Below are 22,443 nucleotides of genomic sequence, written 5' to 3' on the forward strand. Positions count from 1 at the left end.
GGTTGTTTTAATTTTTATTTTTTATTTTTTAATTTAAGGGTTGTTTGTTAGACCAAAGTATCTACCTACACATCAATATAATTTCTCTTAATTTTGATTTTTTTTTTTTGATTTTTTTATTTTTTTAGCGGAGTTGTGAATTTGATGACATTTCCAAAATTACCATAAAAAACTAACTTCATTGATTACTTGAGATAAACTCACTATAAATATAAAATAACAAAAGTAAGGTGATCAAATAATGAAGGTAATACAATCTATGATAAACAAATAATATATATATGCAATCATCAAATGCTTATTCCAAAATACTACGAAGTATAATTCTACATATTTTTAATACTATCATATTTAATATCCTAATGTAACACTTAACCACAGCTTCCGAGCAGTATCACCGCGCTCCGGCCTTCCCATTTGCCAGATAAACCTTCTTAGGCCTTATCTGTATAATTGATTGAAGTTAAATAGAATGAGATCGAATTAAATAATATAAGTACAATGAGATAAAATTGACTAAGAAATAAACAAACCATTAAAAGTAATTATATAGCATTATTTTCTATAATGGTTGATCAACAATCAATTGATTAACATGAATACCTCATTGGTATGTCCACATTTCTTCTTGCGGCAATTTGTAGCCCTCAAAGGCAGCCGAGCATAGCACCTAGGCATCACAAACATTTGTTTCATTAAGACATTAGGGACTTCGTACAATACTTCGTACAATATTATCCATGGTTAAAGTCACGAATGATAGTTTGATAGGGTAAAAGAGAGCAAATTTAAATTCTTGTATAACATTGCTAAATGGTCCAATCGGACCACGTTAAGTTTTATTGTACTAAGATTGTTATGAGACAATATTTGCCTTGATTATACGTTAATCCATATGAAAAATCATTTATTTTTAGCAACCAGTACAACAAGAACAACAATGCAAAATCGATATCGATAGAGTATAGCACATGACCTAAAAAAATCGAGCAGGATCGTAGGGAAGTCGGAGAAACATACTTGCGGCAAACCTTCTTGTGTTGATTATATTTTTGAGCCAAAGCCAATAAACTTGGTTGATAACATGACAATGTTCCGTATCCTCCTCCTCTCAGCCTTAGGACAAGGTGAAGAGTCGATTCTACAATATTACAACACCAACAATATATAATTATCAGCAAAATTAAACCAAAGACGAAAATAAATTATGATTATAACAAATTACTCGTATTTGTTAGTTTGTTACCCTACACTTGTACATTATGTGTAATTTCCAATACATAGTTTTAAATCATTTGTATTTGTAGTTTATTTAATAAAAATTATGAAACATTTAGTTTGATACGAATTCAACAAGCTAAGATCATATTATATAATTCATATATTTTTAGATTTATTTAAAGATCAACTCCGTTGCATTAAAAATCATACACATCTAACATGTCCCTATGACTATATTTGTATCAACTATCAAATTGAAATTTCTAAATAATAAGATGTAACATCGATCTTTATAAAACGGATGTACGTAAATGTAAATCAACAACAAACTTTCAAAAAATGATAACCTTTTTGGATGTTGTAATCGGCTAAAGTACGGTCGTCTTCAAGTTGCTTTCCGGCGAAGATGAGACGTTGTTGATCGGGTTGAATGCCTTCTTTGTCATGGATTTTAGCCTTGACATTGTTGATGGTATCACTAGTTTCAACCTCAAGGGTGATGGTTTTACCCGTAACAGTTTTCACAAATATTTGCATTTTTGTTTGTAAGTTATCACTCGAATCAACTTTAAATGGTGATGAAAACTGTAAATTGAAGTGGTTTATTTTATAGGCAGATGTACGGTTATATTTATAGTGGGAATTCAATGCTATTACGTGGGGTTAGGTATATCTAGGGAAAACCTCTCCCCAAGTATATCAAAATTTAAGAAAAACCTCTCCCCAAGTATATCAAAATTTAAGAAAGTGTTCCTCAAAAAAAAAAAAAAAAAAAAAAAAAAAAAAAAAAAAAGGAAAACCTCTCCCCAAGGCATGTATCTTTGCGTCACATTTGGAAATAAATTTACTTGTAGATATTCTTGTGCCAACACGTCATTTAGTTAAATAATTAAATTTATCATATAGAGTAAGTAATGATGAATGTTTTTTTGGTAAAAAGAATGGTAATGAGATCAAGTATTTATTTTTTAAAGGTAAGATGAAGGGAACCTGCGTACTGAGCCGACACCTCTCACAGGTTTAGCAAGCTTCACAAGTCATCGTTTGAGAGTAGAGGGGGGAGGTAAAAGAATCCCCTTACGGTCTGTTTTACTTAATTTCAGTTCAGTTCAGCTCCAATCAGTTCAGCTCCTAATTTCCTTCTCTCATGAAATATTAATTTCAGCTCAGCTCAGTTCAGTTCAGCTTCAATCAGTTCAGTTCAATTCAGCTCCAATCAGTTCAGTTCATTTCATTTAAGTAAATGTGAACAGGCCCTTACTGCTAATGCAGTATTATTATGTATATGAGAATACATAGTATGACAAACTTGTAATTATTTTGAAAGTTATTAGAGTAAATCCAATGACAAGCTAATTTGACAATTAGCTTGCCATGCCAAATAAGCTTTTAAGCTAACCATCATTATAGCTACTTTTCACTCCAATGGCTAGTTCTTAGCTTAGTAGTAGTTGTTGGATTGAAAATACATGGAAAGAGCTTAATTGGTGTAATGAGCATTTTATTTTGGAAAGTTTAATTTTTAAGTAAATTAGCTTGACAAAGCTAATTTGCTTAGCCAAGCTAATTGAGTTTTCTAGCTCCAATGGTCAAGCTAGTAGCAGTCCCTAGCTACAACCATTGGAGTTGCTCCTGGTATCACTAAGTTGTAAAATCATTGATAGTTCAATGATACTATAAATGGTTATAATGGATCTAAAGATAACTACAATGGTATACTTTTGAACCTGATTTATATACCATTAGGTTGTAAAATTGTTCCATTGTTACTTGTTAATGTAATGGTATTGTAAATGATACTTAAATAATTACTGTGATACACTAAATTCTTAAACTTAAAGTATCCTATCGATTTTTATTATTCTACAAAATTAACATTATGCCATTATGCAACAAAAATTACATACTCTTTTTGTCTCTATTTGTTTGCTCAATTTTTAATAGAAGAGAGTCCCTTAGCTTAAAGATTGACTTTACTCTCTCATAATTAGTTTAGATCCTACTACTAACTATTATATATGCACGCCTTTGGAATGCCTACTACACACTTCGTATAATATACTCCCTTTGTCCCAAAAACATGAGATGTTGAATTTTTTTGCTAGTGATACATTAGCTCGCTTTGACTATAATTTTTTTTCTAATATATAAAAATATGTTGTTAGATATGTATTAATATAAAGTTTCACAACATAATTTTAAAAATAATTTTCATTAATATTTAAATATATATATATATATATATAAAGTCAAACTAGTGTATTAACATGACACAGTCCATCTGGGACAGAGGGAGTAATTTGTAGTTTATTGATAGATAATTCAAGTCATCATCGCAATGAAAATATTTGATCAATTTTATCTTTAATTAATAATAAATAATAATAATAATCTATTCATTAGACGATTTTTGTATGGTCTTCTTAAAACTATATTATTCTTATTATAAATCACAAACATTAGTTAAAGTAGATTAAATAAATAATGCAAAAAGTGCAAATGGAGCAAGTAATAAAATACAAAGCAAATACAATTTTTTTAATGGTCTTCAATGCATATATGTATATTTGATTACAAATATGGTTAATTAGATATACAAATATGTTTAATTAGATATAAGATACAAATATGTTTTTTATGGTCTTCAATGCATCTATGTATATTTGATTACAAATATGTTTAATTAGATATAAGACACAAACATGTTTTATGTGAAAAGAACACACCTTTAATCTTTTGCATAAAACTTCTAATTCATATAGTGGTGAAGCTATCGATTTAGGGCAACTCAAAATTTTAATGAATTACATAAAATCTAATTTTGTAGCTATATCACTCCCAAGTAAGGCTTGGCTTTGATTATTTATTTTTTTGGATAATGGACGAAAATAAAGTAAACAATTGAAGGAATAAGTGTTCTGATAATATAAAAGGAGCTAAAAGAGAAATATAACAATTGGAAAAATATTAAGGGAAGTCTTAATGCATAATTATAAAAAAAAAAAAAAAAAAAAACAATCACTGTGAAAAATCTCGTTCTTCTCCGCAAATCCAATCATAAAATGCAAGATTGCTTAAACAAATTTAGATGGCTTTTTAGGTCTCAACTGCAACAAAATAACAAGAAAGAAAAAAAATATCAGCATAGGTGAAAACCGTTAAAGATGACATTGCTAATATTCAAAAATAATCGTAAATAATTAATACTCCATAAAAATCCACTCGTAACAGCTTTGAGCCTTTGACAAACAATAATAAATGATAGCATTAAATCAAAGCATCAAAAAGAAAATCACTTTCTTTTTTAATAAAGAAAGAGTTTCTTTAAATTTAATAAATACGTATTTTTATATGCAAATAAATAAATAAAGATAATCTATTTATTTATGCATTTTTTTAATTAGTAAAATTCCGATTAAACAAATTATTACTCCGTATCAAATTATATGAAAATCATTAACACACTCAAACAAATTTCACAATTAGTAAATTTCCGATTAAATAAATTACTCCGTATCAAATTATTTGCAAAAAAGGACGGAACCAATGTAAAGAAAAAAGGGAAGAGAATTACATCAGTGTTGTGTCCGCATTTCTTCTTTCTGCACTGTGTAGCCCTACTATGTAGACGAGAATAGCAACTGCAAACCACAATACATTAATTTAAGAAATCATATTACTTTTCATAATTGAATTCTAATTAATAACATTGTTAACCTTCCAAATTGAAAAGAAAAAAAAAAAAAAAAAGAAGAGGCTCACATAACAAGCATGCAATTACTCTACTTTTATGATATTGGATGATTTATGTATGAAACTAATTGAAAACGAACCGTGATTATATTAGATTTTCAACATGACTATTGTGTACACAATTAAGGGCGGCTCAGAAAATCTAAACTAAAACTAGGACAACTACGTACTCTTATATTAATTATTGTATCGCAAATAGCATCATTGAGATAGAATGTATATTGTGATATGATATTATGAGAATAATATCATATTAGATATAATTGTGAAAAGATATAAGTGATATATTGTGATAGAATTTAAGATAATAAGTAATATTAGAACTAGATATTCCTATTGTCTAAATATATTGTAATATGGCCGAATATTTTTTGAATGGGAAAATACATGGGAAAAAATTGAAAGAAAATTATTCTCCCCAATATTATAACAAACAAAATAATTATAAAAGAATGATAATAATTATATATACCTGCGGCAAATCATCTTGTTTTGCCTGTATTGTTTAGCCAATTGAACCAAAGATGGCTCGATATTCATTGGTTTGCCCCCTCTAAGCCTCAGCACAAGATGAAGAGTCGATTCTAAATTACAAACAACAATAACAATGGTTATAATTAACAAAAACTTATAAATTTTTTAATCAAATTAATAAAAGTTAGCGTAAGAATTATATTATTATGCACATAATGATAAAAATTAAATAAGAGCAAAACCTTTCTGAATGTTGTAATCCACAAGAGTACGTTCATCTTCCAACTGCTTTCCAGCAAAGATCAAACGTTGCTGATCAGGTGGAATCCCTATACATATTTCAATAATACACGGAATCAAGTTCAAAATTATTTCAAAAGATCCAAATTAGAAAATATGAATTCCGTAAAGCCCTAGCTATTTTTTCAGTTAAATAATTTCAATACTCAATCATCCGTTTCAAATTAGTTAAAGATTGACTCCCGACTCTAACTTTTTGAATATGAAAAAGAAAAGCAATCAAACCATAAATAAAAAACAACCTAGACATACATGAAAATACATTACAATATAATGTATACGACAACCATAACACGAATATGAAACATTAGTAAGTACCTTCTTTATCTTGGATCTTAGACTTGAGATTGTTAATGGTGTCACTGCTCTCAACTTCAAGAGTAATAGTTTTCCCGGTTAGGGTTCTCACGAAGATCTGCATGTTTTCTTTCTCTTGGTAAATCAATTGAATTTTTAATTTCACTCGCCTAATTTGATGTTACCTCGTATTTAACGGGAGTTTTTAGGGTTTGCGAAAGAAATTGTAACGCTAGCCTCACTTTATATAAGTTTTTAATACCGGTTTAGGCCTTATTTAGATATTTTTTATATTCTGGATATTTTTTTTTTTAATTTTAGATATATTTTTGACATGCCTAGAAAACTTGATTTGCCTTTTAACGTATGTGGATACTAGTAGATCTATATACGTGTGTATTGACAATAGGGGTGAGCAAAAATTCAGGGTACCCTGATGTGGAACCGGAACCTGTTCGGAACCGCAGGTTCCAAACCCGGAACCTGTTGAACAGGTTCCGGTTTCGGGTAATAAAATTAGGAACCTGTTGCAACAGGTTCCGGTTCCGGGTAGTAAAATTTTGGACCTAGAACCTGTAGGGTACCCTGTTAGTACAAGTTCCCTATAGGATAGATGAAACCGAAACCTATATGGTATTGAATATTCTAGACAATTAGTGTTGGTTTGTTATATTTGAAACAGTTTACTAAAGTTGTAAGCTTTTATTGTGAACATCCATTTTTAAAAATATAAAATTGTCACAATTATCAAGTAACTATTAAGCTTACTTTGAAAAACAGGGTACCCTGTTTAGGAACCGGAACCTGCAGGTTCCGGTTCCGGTTCCCAATTCTTAAAAACCTGTTGCAACAGGTTCCGGTTCCGGTTCCTATTTTTAGGAACCTGTTGCAACAGGTTCCGGTTCCGGGTTCCGATATTTTTACAGGGTACCCTGCTACGCTCACCCCTAATTGACAACTCATCGTAGTATATTAACGTGATAAATATGTAAATAGTTAATCTTATGCGTGTGTATAACAACTCATCATAGTATATTAACGTGATAAATATTAAATAGTTAATCTTATATGTATGTATGACAATAATTCATCATAGTATATTAACGTGATAAATATTTAAATAGTTAATCTTATACGTGTGTATGACAACTCATCATAGTATATTAACGTGATAAATATTTAAATAGTTAATCTTATATATATATATTAGGGTGGCTAACGCACGCACACTATTCTTTTTTTTTTTTTGACAAGACAAGACACACACTATTCTTGTGAGTTAGACAAAGCAATTAATATTAATGAAGAAAAATAAGTAAATAAACATTTTAAAGGATTAAATTGTACTCCGTCCGTCCTTAAATTGCATTCTTATTTCTAGCATTTATTCCCCACATAATAAAGATAAGTAGGAATGTAATTTAAGAATAGAGGGAGTACAAACATTATTCATAAGATCAGAGTTAAATCACACAAGAAAAAAAAACTTAGTGACAATCAACGTCATATATTCATACTAATAGAGGCATGTTGGTAAACAAACATTTTGAAGAAAAACATGGAATACAGTCAATACACGCAAGAATGTCTTTGCCCATTCTGCAAATTCATGTTTAAAGGAAAACTTTTGTATACACCCGGTTTTCAGTAATTTACTGTACATCGGGTATACTTTTGTCAAATTTAGTGTCACTTTTGTCAAATTTATCAATGAAGCATAAACAACTCTTATATATGTCAGGGTAACTTTTGTGCGTTTTAGTGTAACTTTTACACATTTTATTGTTACTTAACAATGGATGTTCAGTAATTTACACAACATCCGTTTTATTTAAAAGTTTGTCATGTTTAAATACGGGCGTTATCTAGTAAAATAAGAGCATCATTTAGCTCTTTACCGTAATAAACGTGTTTTAGTTTTTGGCAAGTTTACATTTATCTTCCTCTCAACTGACTGGTTAGGTGAGTGGTTAGGGTTCTTGGTTATCGATTGCAATCATCAGAAAAATGGCAAATCTTTCCCTCATTTCTCCTCCAATTAGCTCATTTGTAAGCTTCTCTGAGAAATTCTCTTTCATCAATTATTGAATTTTGATTTTCTCTTTCAATTGAATCACTTACTTTCTAGTCCATTGTATAATCTTTAACTTTGTTAATTGCAGTGGACTCCAAAATTTGCCCCCAAAAATCATCAGAAATCATTAATTCATCGAAATTCTCCAAGAACTGTTTCAATTAGAGCTTTCTTCTTCAATCCATCTGATGAACCAATTTTGAAGGAAGCATTTAAGGTTTAAATTCAATTCCAATTTATATTTATTATTACATTGTTTACTGTAATTTGATATTTGAAGTGTATATGTTTTGATTGTTCATCAATTTGTTGACCTTCTTTTTGAATTGTTAAAAATGAGCTGAAAATAATGCCTTTGTTAGAATGCCAATTTAAGGTTCGAAGAATTACTTCCTTAGGTTACTGGCTTTCGTGTTTTGCTCTTAAGTTTTGGAATTAAAGATGAGAATGCCAATTTAAGGTTCGAAGAATTACTTCCTTGATTGTGTTTTTATATTCGATGTTTCCGCCTTTAAAATGTCTGAAGTTTGTTGTTGCAATTGAACAGTTGAACCAAAATTGAAAAGACTAAGAAACAAAGTTGTGTACAAATTTTGAGTAAAAGCTTCTTACTGTAGGAACTTGAACTTTCTCTGGACCTTTGAGTATTTTGATGTTATTAAGAGTGCAGCACCCTTAGGATTGACGCCGCAAACTTAATATTTGTGAAATGGGATAAGAAATACGAAGTACGTGTTAAACATGATTAATCCTGACGACTCTTTCTACTCCAAAATGGTCTGAAATGATCCTTTGATTCCTTAGCATAGTGAAGCAGAATTCCCTGATCTTGCTCATTTTACATTTTTGCTGAACTCGTCGAGTTATTTGTTCCCCTTAGTTGAGCTGCATTCTTTTCTTCAAGAGGTTGACTTAGATTAGGTGCAAGATTAAGCCTAAGCCCTTAACAGATCAACATCATTATTAGATTAATCAGCCAGTTTTGGCAATTCTGAATGGAGAAAGTATCTTAGTAATACCTTCAGTTGTATACAATCTCACTTAGTAATACCTTCAGTTGTATACAATCTCACTTATGCATGGTTATGACCAAATTTTCCACTCTTTTGATTTGTTTTTGCTCGATTTCAAATATTTATTGAATTAGTTTGTTCCTGATGAGTAAAAATTCTTAGTTTTGTGTCCTTGCATTTTCATGAGCTTAAATTTAATGTTTGCTCTGTTTTTTTGTGATTTTTCTGTGGTGAAGTAAATTCCACTCTGATTATTTTGTACCTGTTATTACCTCTTTCTCATTTGATGTTACAGTTTTGCTTAGATTATTAAAGTAGTGTTAACGAAAATCCTAGATATAAATGCATTGTAAATTTGTAAAATGACATCCTGCAGGTGTTTTGGTGGTTGTAAAGAATTGTCAAACTATAAATTTAAACTAGATTCTGATTCCCCCCCCCCCCCCCCCCTCTCTTCCTTTTGCTCAATTTAGTTCCTGAACTTCATGATTAAGGGTTAGAAAGTTACATTTTCCTATCCATGTTGCTAAAGCAATGAAATAATATGACGGATAGAGCTATAATATTACTTAACAGGTGTTATATCTTACCTCCTACCATCTTAGCTTATTGACACCTCAGAGTCGCCCCCCATCCTAATCAAAATAATGAATTATCTCTAGGTATATATGGAATAATTTTTACAGTGAAGCTGTAGTAGTATCTTACCTCCTACCATCTTAGCTTTTGACACCTTAGTGCCGCCCCCTCTCCTAGTCAAAATAGAAGAATAATCTCCAGATATATATGGAGTAACTTTTACAGTGAAGCCGTCATAATCAGGTCCTTTTAAGGAAAGTTGAACACAAGCATTGGCTTGGTGCTGCTAACTTGCTAAGGCAACAAAAAGAACACACTTCAGTGAGACTTTTGGTTCAGCCCATTGCAGCTGACCCAAACAGTAAATATCATGGAAGGATGACTAGTCCATGTTTAGTGTAATTATATAAGATCATATAAAAAGTTATGGAGATTGGACTGAGTTAACCAATTGGTCCTGTGTTTCACTAATGGATGAATGTCTGGATAATTACCAATTAAGATCCTTGGAGGCACGCTGTTGATACGATGCAGAACTACATTCTGCAGGCACGCTATTGATAGATTACTAATTTATCTATGTTTTACCAAATTTGTATACCTCTTCAAGAGAACGTGGCAAAAGGAAGTGGAGTCAAACTATATATGAATTACTCCATATTATGTAAGCTGAATGCTGTTTACATTACTAGGCTTTCTGCTGGCAAATGTTTTTTATTGTCTGCTTGTATATAACTGAGGGTCGAAAAGGAAGGACAATCCACCCTCCTCCCGCATTAAAAAATAAAAAAAGAAAGAAGGAAAGGAAAATGAAAAAACACATCTGCACGATCAGAGGTGTAATGGCAGGGGAGCAAAATAGAGCAGCTCAGACATCGGTACAACTAGGCTCAGTATCTTGGTTGCTTTAAATTGTCATGCTCCATGACTATCATTTTATCCCACTATCTGCACTATGATTAAATATTGGATCCTGTATGTATATTCTCTGTTAGCAATAACACTGTACTTGCTTTGATGTGGGTTTTTTTTTTTTTTTTAATATTTTATGTTTTATTTTATTTTATTTTATTTATTTTCTAGGATACCTAAAACAACTTGCAGCTCTCAAAATTGCTATGTTGTCTTTTTTTTTTTTTTTTTTTCTCTATGATCTTTCAAAAATTTTAAATGCCATTATTCCATGACAACACACAGAGAAATGCATAGACATATACTTCATATGTGCAGCACTGTTTATAATGTTTTAACCTTCAAAATTGTCTTTTCAGGAACCTGTGGCATTCATGGGTGGAATGTTCGCAGGCCTTCTAAAGCTCGACTTGAATGAAGAGCCCCTTAAGGAGTGGGTAAACAAGACAGTCGAAGCTTCTGGAATTACAGAGGAAGAAATTGATGCCCAAGGACCAGACGTAGAAGAAGAATCTCCCCAACAGATAGATATTGAGTGATTTGAGTTAGTACTTCTGTCCGCACTATAATTCGACACCTATAATTTGTAAGATATTGAAATACTTGATTAGTTTTGTAATATGTATTGTGTATTTGTTCATTAGCAGTGCAATGTAATAAACTTTTGTACATCCTTATAAAAATATATTTCCATATTTGGTTCAAATGATTCAAACTCTCATGTATTGTGCTACTGTTATTTTGCCAACAGGTTCATACGAAGTATTATTTTGCGCTTGCGCCAGCTCTCTAATGTAAGAAATACTCAATACGTGAGAACGGTGAGTCGGTGACTAGCCACTTTTCCTGGCTGCATTTGCCATTTCATGAGAAGTAAAATGGGATCGATCCAAGAACTTTAATAAGAATACGTACCAGATATGAAAAGATTATGGACTTAAATGACACATAGTTGCTATTGAAACATCATCGCGAATTTGTTTGTAAGATATACAAAAAATCACGAGCAAATACAATGATCAAACATTCAAACCTGCCAAAGTGGGAAAATAAGTTGAACATGGGCAAGATTAACCTCAAAATACACTTAGCTATATTATGAATAAGATACAAATATGCCTTGAAAGCTAGATTGTTTATATGAATTGTATCCATTCTTTGAAGCAGAATTATCAGTGCTCGAGGAAAGAAAGCCAGGAGGAAGAACACCCACGAATTCATCCTCACTAGTCAGTCTCTTGCATAACTGGTTCGACCTCTCCTCATTCGTTTTCATTGGTAAGCTCTCACTCATAAACCTTTTTGAGGAATTATGAGATTTTTCGAGATTGAGTTTGGTATTAGCACAGTTGGTTAAAGACTTTAGAATGATAACAATTAAATTGAACTTTCCAAAAGTTTTTTTTCCCTTAATCTTGGTTGTGTTTCCTAATAGTGTTTGGTTTCCTATTTTAATTATACTTAAGTTTATCATAAAAAATAGTCCAATCGAAACAAAACAAGTTAACATCATCAAATCAATAGATTTCATAGGAAAAAAAACATTACAAGAGTCTTTATTATAAAACCCAAGTACTTCAAAGGGGTATTATTTGTGAGACATAAAATATTCCTTTGTTGCGAGTAATTTGAACCGGAGGTAGTAGTTCAAAATCAATGGCATCCAAAATCAGTTTAAGTGTCGTGCCCAAAAACGATTCATATGATGAAGAAAAAACCAGTATTATGGAGCTTCCAAAAGAATTGTTGACAGACATAGTATGCAGACTTCCAATTAGTACTCTCTATAATACGAAACCTTTATTATTACACAATAAAGAGTTTCATAGTATAATTTCAGACCCAAAGTTTCCTCAACTGTATCAAACGTACGATAATATTCATCCATGTAGTTTCATAGCGTTTACGTCGTCGTCGTTTGATTCAAAGATGTCCTTAATTGAGTATGATTCCAATCGTAACGACTTCATCATAACCCGCCTTAACATGGAATTCGTACCTGTACTTAGTAGTAAGAATTTCATGATAAATTACAAGCTCAATGTTTTGGCTTCGTGCAACGGTTGGCTCCTTGTATGCTTATGGTATAATGACCATTATCCTCGTGCTTTTGCTCATAAATCCTATCACTCCTTGATGCTCTAATTTGTGGTTGGTGCACCCGGGTGCACCATGTGCATGGTGCACCCAAAAGAACATTTAGTATTTTTAAAAGAACATGGGTAGAAAATGAACATGTTTTTATTTTCTTGCAACTGCAAATCCATCACTCTCTTTTCTTGCAATTTCTCACTCCTATTTCCCTTCCTATCACTCTCTTTCTTGCTGCCAATTTTCTATCTCCTTTACACCATCATTTTTATCTAAGAATTTCAATGAAGGTCTCAAAATGGTCTTTGCTGTCAATCTCGTAACACTGTTTGGGTAAAAATCATTTTCAAAGTACTCATTTTCTTTCTCTAGAACTTTTCTCTCTATCTTTTTCTATTTTTCAAAAAAAATTCAAAATAGCAAAATTGTTCATCTTCAAAGTGAAATCCAAGAAAAAAATTGAACTTATTTCAACAATTCAACCTTCAAACTTGAACAAATGGTGGATTCAAGTAAAATGTAAGTATAAATTTTGTACATGCAAATTGTTTTTTGTCAATAATTTTAAAGTCAAAGTGTTTAATTTTGTGAATTTGGGGTTTTTTTTTTAAAAAAATAAATTAATTAATTAAAGCTATGAAGTACAAGTTGTTAAAAAAAGAACAATTGGAGGAGAAAGAAGAATAGTAATGAATTGAAGCCAACTGGAAGATAACCAAGCAAGGTTAATTTTTCAAACACTAGCTTGTTCTTTTTCAAACACTAACATGTTCTTTTTATTCCATGTTCTTTAAAATATGCCTAATGTTCTTTTCGGAGGCCATGTTCTTCGTCAAACACAAACATGTTCTTTTGTTGAACACTATTATGCATGTTCTTTTTCAAATACTAGCATGTTCTTTTTCAAACACTAGCTTGTTCTTTTTCAAACACTAGCTTGTTCTTTTTCAAACACTAACATGTTCTTTTTATTCCATGTTCTTTAAAATATGCCTACTGTTCTTTTCGGAAGCCATGTTCTTTGTTAAACACAAACATGTTATTTTGTTAAACACTATTATGCATGTTTTTTTTTCAAATACTAGCATGTTCTTTTTCAAACACTCGTATGTTCTTTTTTTTTTTTTTTTTTCTCATGTTCTTTAAAATAAGCCTAATGTTCTTTTCAGGTGCACCATGCGCATGGTGCACCCGGGTGCACTATACTATTTTCATTGATGCTCATGTGCCTAATAAATCCTATCACTCGTTGTTACCACCCGATTTCTGAAGATGGAGTATTGACTATGAACGAGATGTTAGTGATGAAGGACAGGTTAGTGGCTAATTGATGCTCTTATATCAATTTAATTTAATATTATATCTTTGTATTTTTTTAAAAAAAAGTCTTTATAAATTATTTTTAAAATTGTATATGCTTCCTCCGTCCCTTTATTTTTACCCCATTGTTATTTTTTGGATTAAACTTTGTAGAATTTTACCGTAATTTACCGTTAATCTACAAGAGATTATATAGTTATGAATGATTTTATTAGAGCATCTCCAATAGTAAGCTACAACATATTGTAGCTTACCTTGTCACATCTATTTTCAAGCAACAATCAATTTAGGCTACAAGTTGCACCAATAGTAAGCTGCATTGCTTTGTAGCTTGTATAAGCCTTATTTTTGTTTCTAACATAATTTATTTTATAATAGTAAATTATATATAATTTATTTTGAAGAAATATTATACTACGTATATTTTTTTTCACATATTAGATAGGAAAACAATACAATATTAATTTAATACAAGGTTTTAATCTAATGCATATAAATCATGTTATAAAAAAGGCCTAATGTATATATATATATATTTTTTTTAATAAAATGACGTTTAACTATTTAACTTCCCTTTATTTAAATATAATTTATTTATTTTTTAAAAATATGTTAGTTGAACTAAATAAATATATAGAAGATACGAAGTATGTATGTGTAATATTAATATTCAAATCAATATGATATATATGAATCTTGCTATGAAGATATCATGTTAAATTTTTTTTTTGGTAAAAAAAAAAAGATAAGAATTGGATAAAATATAAAGTGTTGGGAACATGGAGTATAGATCAATTAGCTACATTGCCTACATTACAAATTCTTAAATGGACCTGGTTCACACTAATTTATTGTGGACCACTAACATTAGAGAAACTATGGTTGTTTTATTAATAAAAAAAAAGGTCACTATAATAAAATGAAGGTCACTATGTTAAAAATAAAAGTCATTTTGGTAATATATAGGCTATAAGAGGTTAATTTTTTCAATGAAATATTTTATAAGGTCAATATAAATAGGAAAAGGTGACTATGTTAAAATTAGGGTTATAACGTCGTACTTCAAGTTCACAATAGTATTAAACGTTATACAACTTTTAATAAAGGTTACTATGTTAAAAACAAGGTTACTATGTTAAAAATAAGGGTCACTATTTTCAATATAATGTCAGTTCCGTGTGTATAAACCTCGGGTCCACAATAATATTATTGTAGACCAGGTCCACGCAAGTATTTTTGTGCCTACATATATACGTAGTATCTGACTGAAGTTTTTTTATTTTTATTTTAAGCCAATATTTCCAAAATTAAATTAATTTTTTATAGAAATAAAGTTGAAATTTTTTTTCAAGCTACACTGCTTGTTTGAGCAGGGCCTGCTTGAAAGCTGCTTGCTTTCTTTCTTCTCCAATGGTAGAGCTACAAATATGTGATTTTCAAATATTGCAAGCAAGTCCCTAATACTAACCATGGGAGATGCTCGATTTGACTTATTGCATATGTTATTAATATCAAGTTTTTAAAAATTTACGTGTATGGAAATGTAGATATATATGCATTCTAAAACGGTTGAAGACCGTGAAAAGTCAAATGGAGAAATAGGGATAGAGCAGATTACTTTATTTGAATAATTTGAACATACAAATTTGTAAATATGGTGTTGACAAAATTACAAGTCTCTAACAATGGCTTGTATAGTTATATGTAGTATTATTACCTATGTTTCTTATTATTTGCAATAATAATAAGATATTGAGGTAGAAATTCTTAAAAGTTAGGTAGCTTAGTAATGATACTTTTTAATTCCTACAAATCTACGAAGTGATCATATTAATTATTGATTTTTACTTGGCACAGGTCACGCACGTATGCATTTGGTTATGTCCCTAAAATAGGAAAATATAAGGTGGTCAGATTTTTAACTAAAAGCTATGAGATCCTGACAATAAACGACAATGACAAATTCGAATGTACAAATTGGAGAAGAAGAATCATATCTCATGATCATCCTTTATGTCGTGAGTACACCAAGAATGACATTGGTAGGAATTCCGATAATGAACCAGTGGTTGGGGAAGGTTCTTTGTATTGGCTTGTGGATAAAAGAACAAAAATTCTAAAGTTAGACACGGACACAGAAGAAATTGAGTTAGTCTCTACACCAAGTATTGCGCTCGATTCGGGTGTTATCAGACGGTTTATAGGTGTGTTGGGAGTGTCTCTATATAGGTATAGAGAGGTATGGCAAAGGTGTGGAATTTTGGGTGATGGAAGAGTCTTGGAGAAAGGCGTTCGTGATGGATAAGTTTAAGTTGTCATTTGAGATTATTCGAGTTTTCGATGATGGAAAGATATTGAGCTATTCCCCTAAATCTAATAAGGTATATCTTAATGATCTAAAAGATAAAAGGAGTGAAGAAAAGTGTATTGAGGTACAAGGAATAGAAGACATGAACGTTATCAAATTTGTGCCTAGTTTCCTGTCTTTAAAACATGCATTGTCAAAGTAGTTGATTTGCCGATTTTGATCCTTACTCAAGTATATCCAAGAGGAAGAAGTTGAACAAGAATATATGATGAAAATAAGAATTGAACTTTGTAGAGATTGAGTTTGGCCGGTATTACCATACTTGGTTAATGACTTTGGAATGATGAAAATTAGAATTGAACTTTGTTTACATTGTTTTGTTTTTTGAGATATTATTATTAAATAGTGTTTAGGCCCGGGCGATGCCCCGGGTAATTTCATAGGATTAATTATTAATATACATTTTGAATTATGACTCAATTTTTTTGTAATTAAAGTTTTGATTCATATTATCATTCACTATATTTATATTTTGTAATATAAAGATAACATCAAAGTATTGTATGTCTTGGTGGTAAGACATAAGGTTGTGGGAATATAAGGTTGCGTGTTCGAATCTTGGTTAGAACATTTTTTAATTATAAGTGTATGGTTGTGGCAAGTGGGTAATGTGGCATAATGAGAATGTGATTAGCTGACATGGCGTTGATGTGGCATATTGAGAATTTGATTGGATGACGTGGCGTAATAAAGCGGACTACGTGGCACATAAACTTTCTTAAGAACGCTTTTTAATATAGAAGTATAGATATAGATGTTGCCTACAATAAATCCGACTTCTATTAACGTTGATTGTTGTTATTGTATCGTTGTGGGTTTTTTTTTTTTTTTTTTTTTTCAAAGTAATACTCCGTATAATATATGTTATATAATGAATCAAAAATTCAAACTTAGTAAAATCTTGACAATAGAAAAGTGAAAATACTTTTTTCTTGAATTATTCACAAAGTCTTATATGTGGCTAGTCACATGATGTGGCCACTTCACATAATCACATATAAGACTATTAATTAAGTAATAAAGGGTCATTATGATGAGCAAATGGGGTTATTACTAACATATGTTGGTTACTTAAATGAGAAAAAGGGGTTATTTTCGTAAAGAAGTGCAATTATTTTTTCTTTTTTTAAAACAAATAATAGGGGTTGCTCGAATGAACAAATGGGGTTACTTATTTCTAAATTACTTGATGTTACTCGTATAATGAATGTGATATAGTTACTTTTATGGACAACATAGAGTTACTCATATGAAAAAATTAGGTTACTCATACATATAAATTAAATAAAGATTACTTTTATATTCCAATGTAGTCACACCGTGTGCCAAGCCACATACAAAACTTACTCAACTTTTTTACTATGTTTAAACTCTATCTTCTTTATTTATTTATTTTTACAAAGGATTGTTTAAATTCTACACTGAGCTAAGATAGCAAAAGATTTTATATAAAATTAAATACTATAAACTTTATTGATTTAATATAGGACTACTAAATTAAAACTTTCCTTAAGTTTTATTTTCCCTTAATTTTGGTTGCATGTGTTTCCTAGTTGTGTTTGATTTCCTATTTATTCCGTATTTTTTACTAAAATTTATCACGTACTATAAATAATAGTTGAAGCAAACAATTCAACATCACCAAATCAATTTTTTTTTTTTTTTTTTTTCGAAAGATACTGAGTGTTTTATATAAAACCCAACTACCTATCGTAGTTCTAAACCAATGGCATCCAAAACAAGAATAATGGAGCTTCCAAAAGATTTGTTGACCGACATAGTATGCAAACTTCCAATTAGTAGTCTTTATAACATGAAACCTTTATTGTTACACAATAAAGAGTTTCATAGTATAATTTCAGACCCAATATTTCCTCAATTGTATCAAACGTACGATAATACTATTCATCCATGTAGTTTCATAGCGTATAAATCATCGTTGTATGATACAAGGATGTTCTTAGTTGAGTATGAATCTAATCGTAACGACTTCATCATAACCCGTCTTAACATGGAATTCGTACCTGCATTTAGTAGACATGATATGATGATGCGGAACCTTGAAGTTCTGGCTTCGTGCAACGGTTGGCTCCTTGTAAGGTTTACGTGGTATAATGACCATCATAATTTTGGTGCTCATGATGAGACGTTCATGTTCCTCGTAAATCCTATCAATCGTCTTTACCTCACGATTCCTCAAATTATTGGATCATCAACTCCAAAGAGGTTAGTGGTTAATTGATACTCTTATCATAATTAATTAAAAATAATTTCTTTTACAATTTTTTAAATTGTGTATATAGAGCAAATTATTAAATAATAAAACCTATAAACTTGTATGTAATGGTGTTTTCAAGACTAGGTCTGTTCTGTTCACCTTATTTCAGGTGTAATAAGTTCAGATAAGGTCTAATAAATTTTAATAAGGGTTAACCAAGTGCAAATTACTTTTAAAATAAGTTTTAATAAGGTCTAATAAGTTCAGATAAGTTCAGATCAGTGAAAATCAGATGAATAAAACACACCCTAACAAGTAAATGGTGGCTCGCATATTCTAGTAAATCTTTAAATTCTAGAAATGTTACTATTAGGTAGAATTTTTTTTAATTATTATTTTATTTTTATAATTTCTACAAATTTAATTACCAATTGAAAGTTAATTAATTGATTACTTGCCACAGGTTAAGGTATGCATTTTGTTACGTCCCTAAAATAGGAAAATATAAGGTGGTCAGAATTATGGAGAAAAGCTATGAGATCCTCACAATAAACAACGATGACAAACTCGAATGTACAAATTGGAGAAGAAGAATCATTTCACATGATCATCCGTTATATCGCGAGTACACTGAGAATGATATTATTCATAAATTCAAAAATCCAGTGGTTTGGGAAGGCTCTTTGTATTGTCTTGTGGATGGAGACACTAAAATTCTAAAGCTAGACATGGAAAAGGAGGAACTTGAGTTAGTCTCTACGCCAAGTATCGTGCTCGATTCGGGTTTTTGCGGAGGGTTTTTAGGTGTGTTGGGAGAGTCTCTCTATATAGGTATAAACATGTTTGACAAAGGTGTGGAAGTTTGGGTGATGGAAGAGTCTTGGAGAAAGGCGTTCGAGATAGGTAAATCTCAATGTAAGTTTGATGATCAACCATTTGAGATTATTCGAGTTTATGATGATGGAAAGATATTGATCTACATCTACTCCTCTTTTTCTAAAAAGTTGTATCTTCTTGATCCGAAAGATGAAAGGAGTGAAGAAAAGTCTATTGAGATACAAGGAACGGATTTTATGGATGTAATCAAATTTGTGCCTAGTTTCCTGCCTTTAAAACATGTATGATGTATAATCAATATAATGGTACTTAACGTTTGTAGATTAATTTTCGAACTTTTAAAAAATTTGATTTTGTTATATTTGAGAATCGTAATTTTGTTTATACGGAATTATTTCTATCTTTTTTTTTAAAAAAAAAAAACGTACAGTTATATTAATCTATTGTTTGCTTAATTAAATAATTGTACGGACTACAAAATAGTAGTCAAAACTTTATTTCAATTTAAAAAAAAAAATACAAAACCTTGAATCAAACCGATTAATTAAGCCATAAACCTTTTATAAAAAAAAATTAAGTCATAAACCTAATGTTTGCTTAATAGTAGTAAAAACCTTTTTCCAAGAAAAATTAAACCCTGAATCAAATCAATTAACTAAGCCATGAATAATTTGAAACAAAACTGTTCAACATTAAAAAAAACGCCGTCTGTGGGGATTGAAGAAAAGTCTATTGAGATACAAGGAACGGATTTTATGGATGTAATCAAATTTGTGCCTAGTTTCCTGCCTTTAAAACATGTATGATGTATAATCAATATAATGGTACTTAACGTTTGTAGATTAATTTTCGAACTTTTAAAAAATTTGATTTTGTTATATTTGAGAATCGTAATTTTGTTTATACGGAATTATTTCTATCTTTTTTAAAAAAAAAAAAAAACGTACAGTTATATTAATCTATTGTTTGCTTAATTAAATAATTGTACGGACTACAAAATAGTAGTCAAAACTTTATTTCAATTTAAAAAAAAAATACAAAACCTTGAATCAAACCGATTAATTAAGCCATAAACCTTTTATAAAAAAAAATTAAGTCATAAACCTAATGTTTGCTTAATAGTAGTAAAAACCTTTTTCCAAGAAAAATTAAACCCTGAATCAAATCAATTAACTAAGCCATGAATAATTTGAAACAAAACTGTTCAACATTAAAAAAAACGCCGTCTGTGGGGATCGAACCCACGACCACGTGGTTAAAAGCCACGCGCTCTACCACTGAGCTAAGACGGCTCAATCTTAATTGTAATATCCAAACATAAGTTATAAACATTTACTTTTGATCTATCACTAAACAGCTAGACTTTCCAAAAGTTTTACTCGTAACTTTCCATAAGTTAAATGTTTTCCAAATAAAGTTTTTATTCTTCAAATTTTTTTTATTAATGATCAGTTCGTTTGATAAGATTAAATTCTTATAATTTAATTAAGTAAATCAACTTGTTTAATACCGTTTTTATTTAACATTAAACTAGATAAACTTATATTTACCATACACGAATTTTTATTAGACTTTCCTAAAGTTTATGTTTCCTATGTAGTATTTTATAATGTTTTCAGATTTTTTTTATTTGCTATATTTTTTGTAAGACGATATTATCATTCTACTAAATCTATATCTATACGTAGTATTTAAAACACAAACCACAAATCAATCACTCGTATGTCATATGTCACCACAAATCATTCATATGCCACATGTGGCATGTCATTTCACCTTTCTTAATCTATTTTTTTTATAAATCCTTTCGAATCTCAAATTTAAAATTAAAAAAATTATATAATATAATGTCCTTATGCATTTCGTAACTTGTAAATTTAAGTAAAAAAAATGAAGTATTTCATTTCCACCATAATAAAATAAAGTTGAACTAATTAGTACACATTAATACACATATAAATATATTATAGTACAATAAAAAATAGTCTTTATATTTAATTAAAAAAAAAAAATTAAAATATAACTTAAACAAATGTGTCATTTCATATCCCACAATATTCATGTATATACACATAACTAAATTCCTTCATCTTCTCCTCCAATTCCATCCTCATTCTTTTTTCCTTTTAAGTTTTAACAGTAAACTTCATTTATCTCAATGGTCATGAAACAATTACTTTGTATCGTACATCAAAAGTTTCCACTATTGAAAAATTACCTACGTATAAATTTAACCAAAGAACAACCCGTGCATCGAACGAGTCAAAATGCTGGGTCTAGGTAAGAATAATGCAGGAAATCAATCCCTTCATTAATCACGGCAATTTCCTAACAATCTGATGGCAAAGTCTATCATTAAAAAATATTTCTTGGAAATACAACGCTCTCCTACGACAAACAATATTTTTTTAAGGTAAGGAGAAAGACCCTGACCGTCCCTCAACCCTCACGGTTTTTTTGGTCCGGTATTTGCGGGTTAGACATTTTGAGAATGAGGGGGAAGGGTAAGGGATCCCCACCCTCAAAGTGTCTTTAGTGGGGATTGATCCCCCAACCTCAAGGAAATTATATTATTGTCAAAGATTTGACATAAAGTAGAGAGAGGAAAAATGTTTAATCGTTGCAAATAATATGAAACAAAGGTAGTATATTAATTACTACATCCGTTTCGTATTAGTTCCAACTTTGGGGTATTATTGGTGAGATATAGTAAAATATTTCAAAGTTGCAACTAATATGAAATGCAGGTAGTACAAGTTTTGTGTCCGGACGATGCCCAAATTGTTGATAAAATACAATTTTAAATTTTTTTGGCTTGGGTATTAAATACGATCCTATAATCAATTTTTTATTATGCATAATATATATACATGTGATATTATATTGCTTATTTGTATAATAGTGTACTTTTTGTAGTTTTACATCACCAAACTAAAACATTTTTAATAATTCTCTATTTTTTAAAAAAAATTAAATAATTAAAAAT

At 30.2% G+C, this 22,443-nt stretch overlaps 2 protein-coding genes and 1 non-coding gene across 4 annotated transcripts in view; 1 reads left to right on the forward strand and 2 right to left on the reverse strand.

The window, feature by feature from the left end:
• Nucleotides 1-379: 379 nt before the first annotated feature.
• The window catches only part of LOC145617445 (polyubiquitin 11), a 57,530-nt gene continuing 35,466 nt past the window's right edge, over nt 380-22,443 (reverse strand). Inside the window, exons 4-10 of the mRNA XM_081672151.1 lie at nt 6,067-6,169; nt 5,691-5,777; nt 5,522-5,558; nt 1,569-1,759; nt 1,021-1,141; nt 604-670; nt 380-445 (exon numbers count right to left, since the gene is read on the reverse strand). Coding sequence (XP_081528277.1) covers nt 395-445; nt 604-670; nt 1,021-1,141; nt 1,569-1,759; nt 5,522-5,558; nt 5,691-5,777; nt 6,067-6,169 — 657 coding nt within the window. The 3' untranslated portion in view covers nt 380-394. The remainder of the gene's footprint in view (nt 446-603; nt 671-1,020; nt 1,142-1,568; nt 1,760-5,521; nt 5,559-5,690; nt 5,778-6,066; nt 6,170-22,443) is intronic.
• On the forward strand, nt 7,956-11,511 carry LOC145617446 (UPF0426 protein At1g28150, chloroplastic-like). Of its 2 annotated transcripts, XM_081672153.1 has the most exons (4): nt 7,956-8,094; nt 8,208-8,336; nt 10,983-11,209; nt 11,375-11,511. In XM_081672153.1, the coding sequence occupies exons 1-3, from the start codon at nt 8,053-8,055 to the stop codon at nt 11,160-11,162; spliced, it is 351 nt and encodes a 116-aa protein (XP_081528279.1). In that variant the 5' UTR covers nt 7,956-8,052; the 3' UTR covers nt 11,163-11,209; nt 11,375-11,511. The 2 variants fall into 2 exon arrangements, with proteins under 2 accessions (XP_081528279.1, XP_081528278.1); XM_081672152.1 differs by lacking the exon at nt 11,375-11,511 and having other exon boundaries at nt 10,983-11,332.
• TRNAK-UUU (transfer RNA lysine (anticodon UUU)) lies at nt 20,678-20,749 on the reverse strand. The gene has a single exon. It is a non-coding gene; the product is annotated as a tRNA-Lys (tRNA).

The sequence above is a fragment of the Chenopodium album genome, chromosome 26 (assembly GCF_948465745.1).
Source record: "Chenopodium album chromosome 26, dcCheAlbu1.1, whole genome shotgun sequence".
In the NCBI taxonomy this organism is placed as follows: domain Eukaryota; kingdom Viridiplantae; phylum Streptophyta; class Magnoliopsida; order Caryophyllales; family Amaranthaceae; genus Chenopodium; species Chenopodium album.

Bases quoted from the DNA above. Each gene is read 5' to 3' on its own strand.
- LOC145617446 (XM_081672153.1), top strand. From the start codon at position 8,053: ATGGCAAATCTTTCCCTCATTTCTCCTCCAATTAGCTCATTT. The intron at 8,095-8,207 runs GTAAGCTTCTCT...TGTTAATTGCAG, and splicing joins CTCCTCCAATTAGCTCATTT to TGGACTCCAAAATTTGCCCC. The intron at 8,337-10,982 runs GTTTAAATTCAA...TTGTCTTTTCAG, and splicing joins TTTTGAAGGAAGCATTTAAG to GAACCTGTGGCATTCATGGG.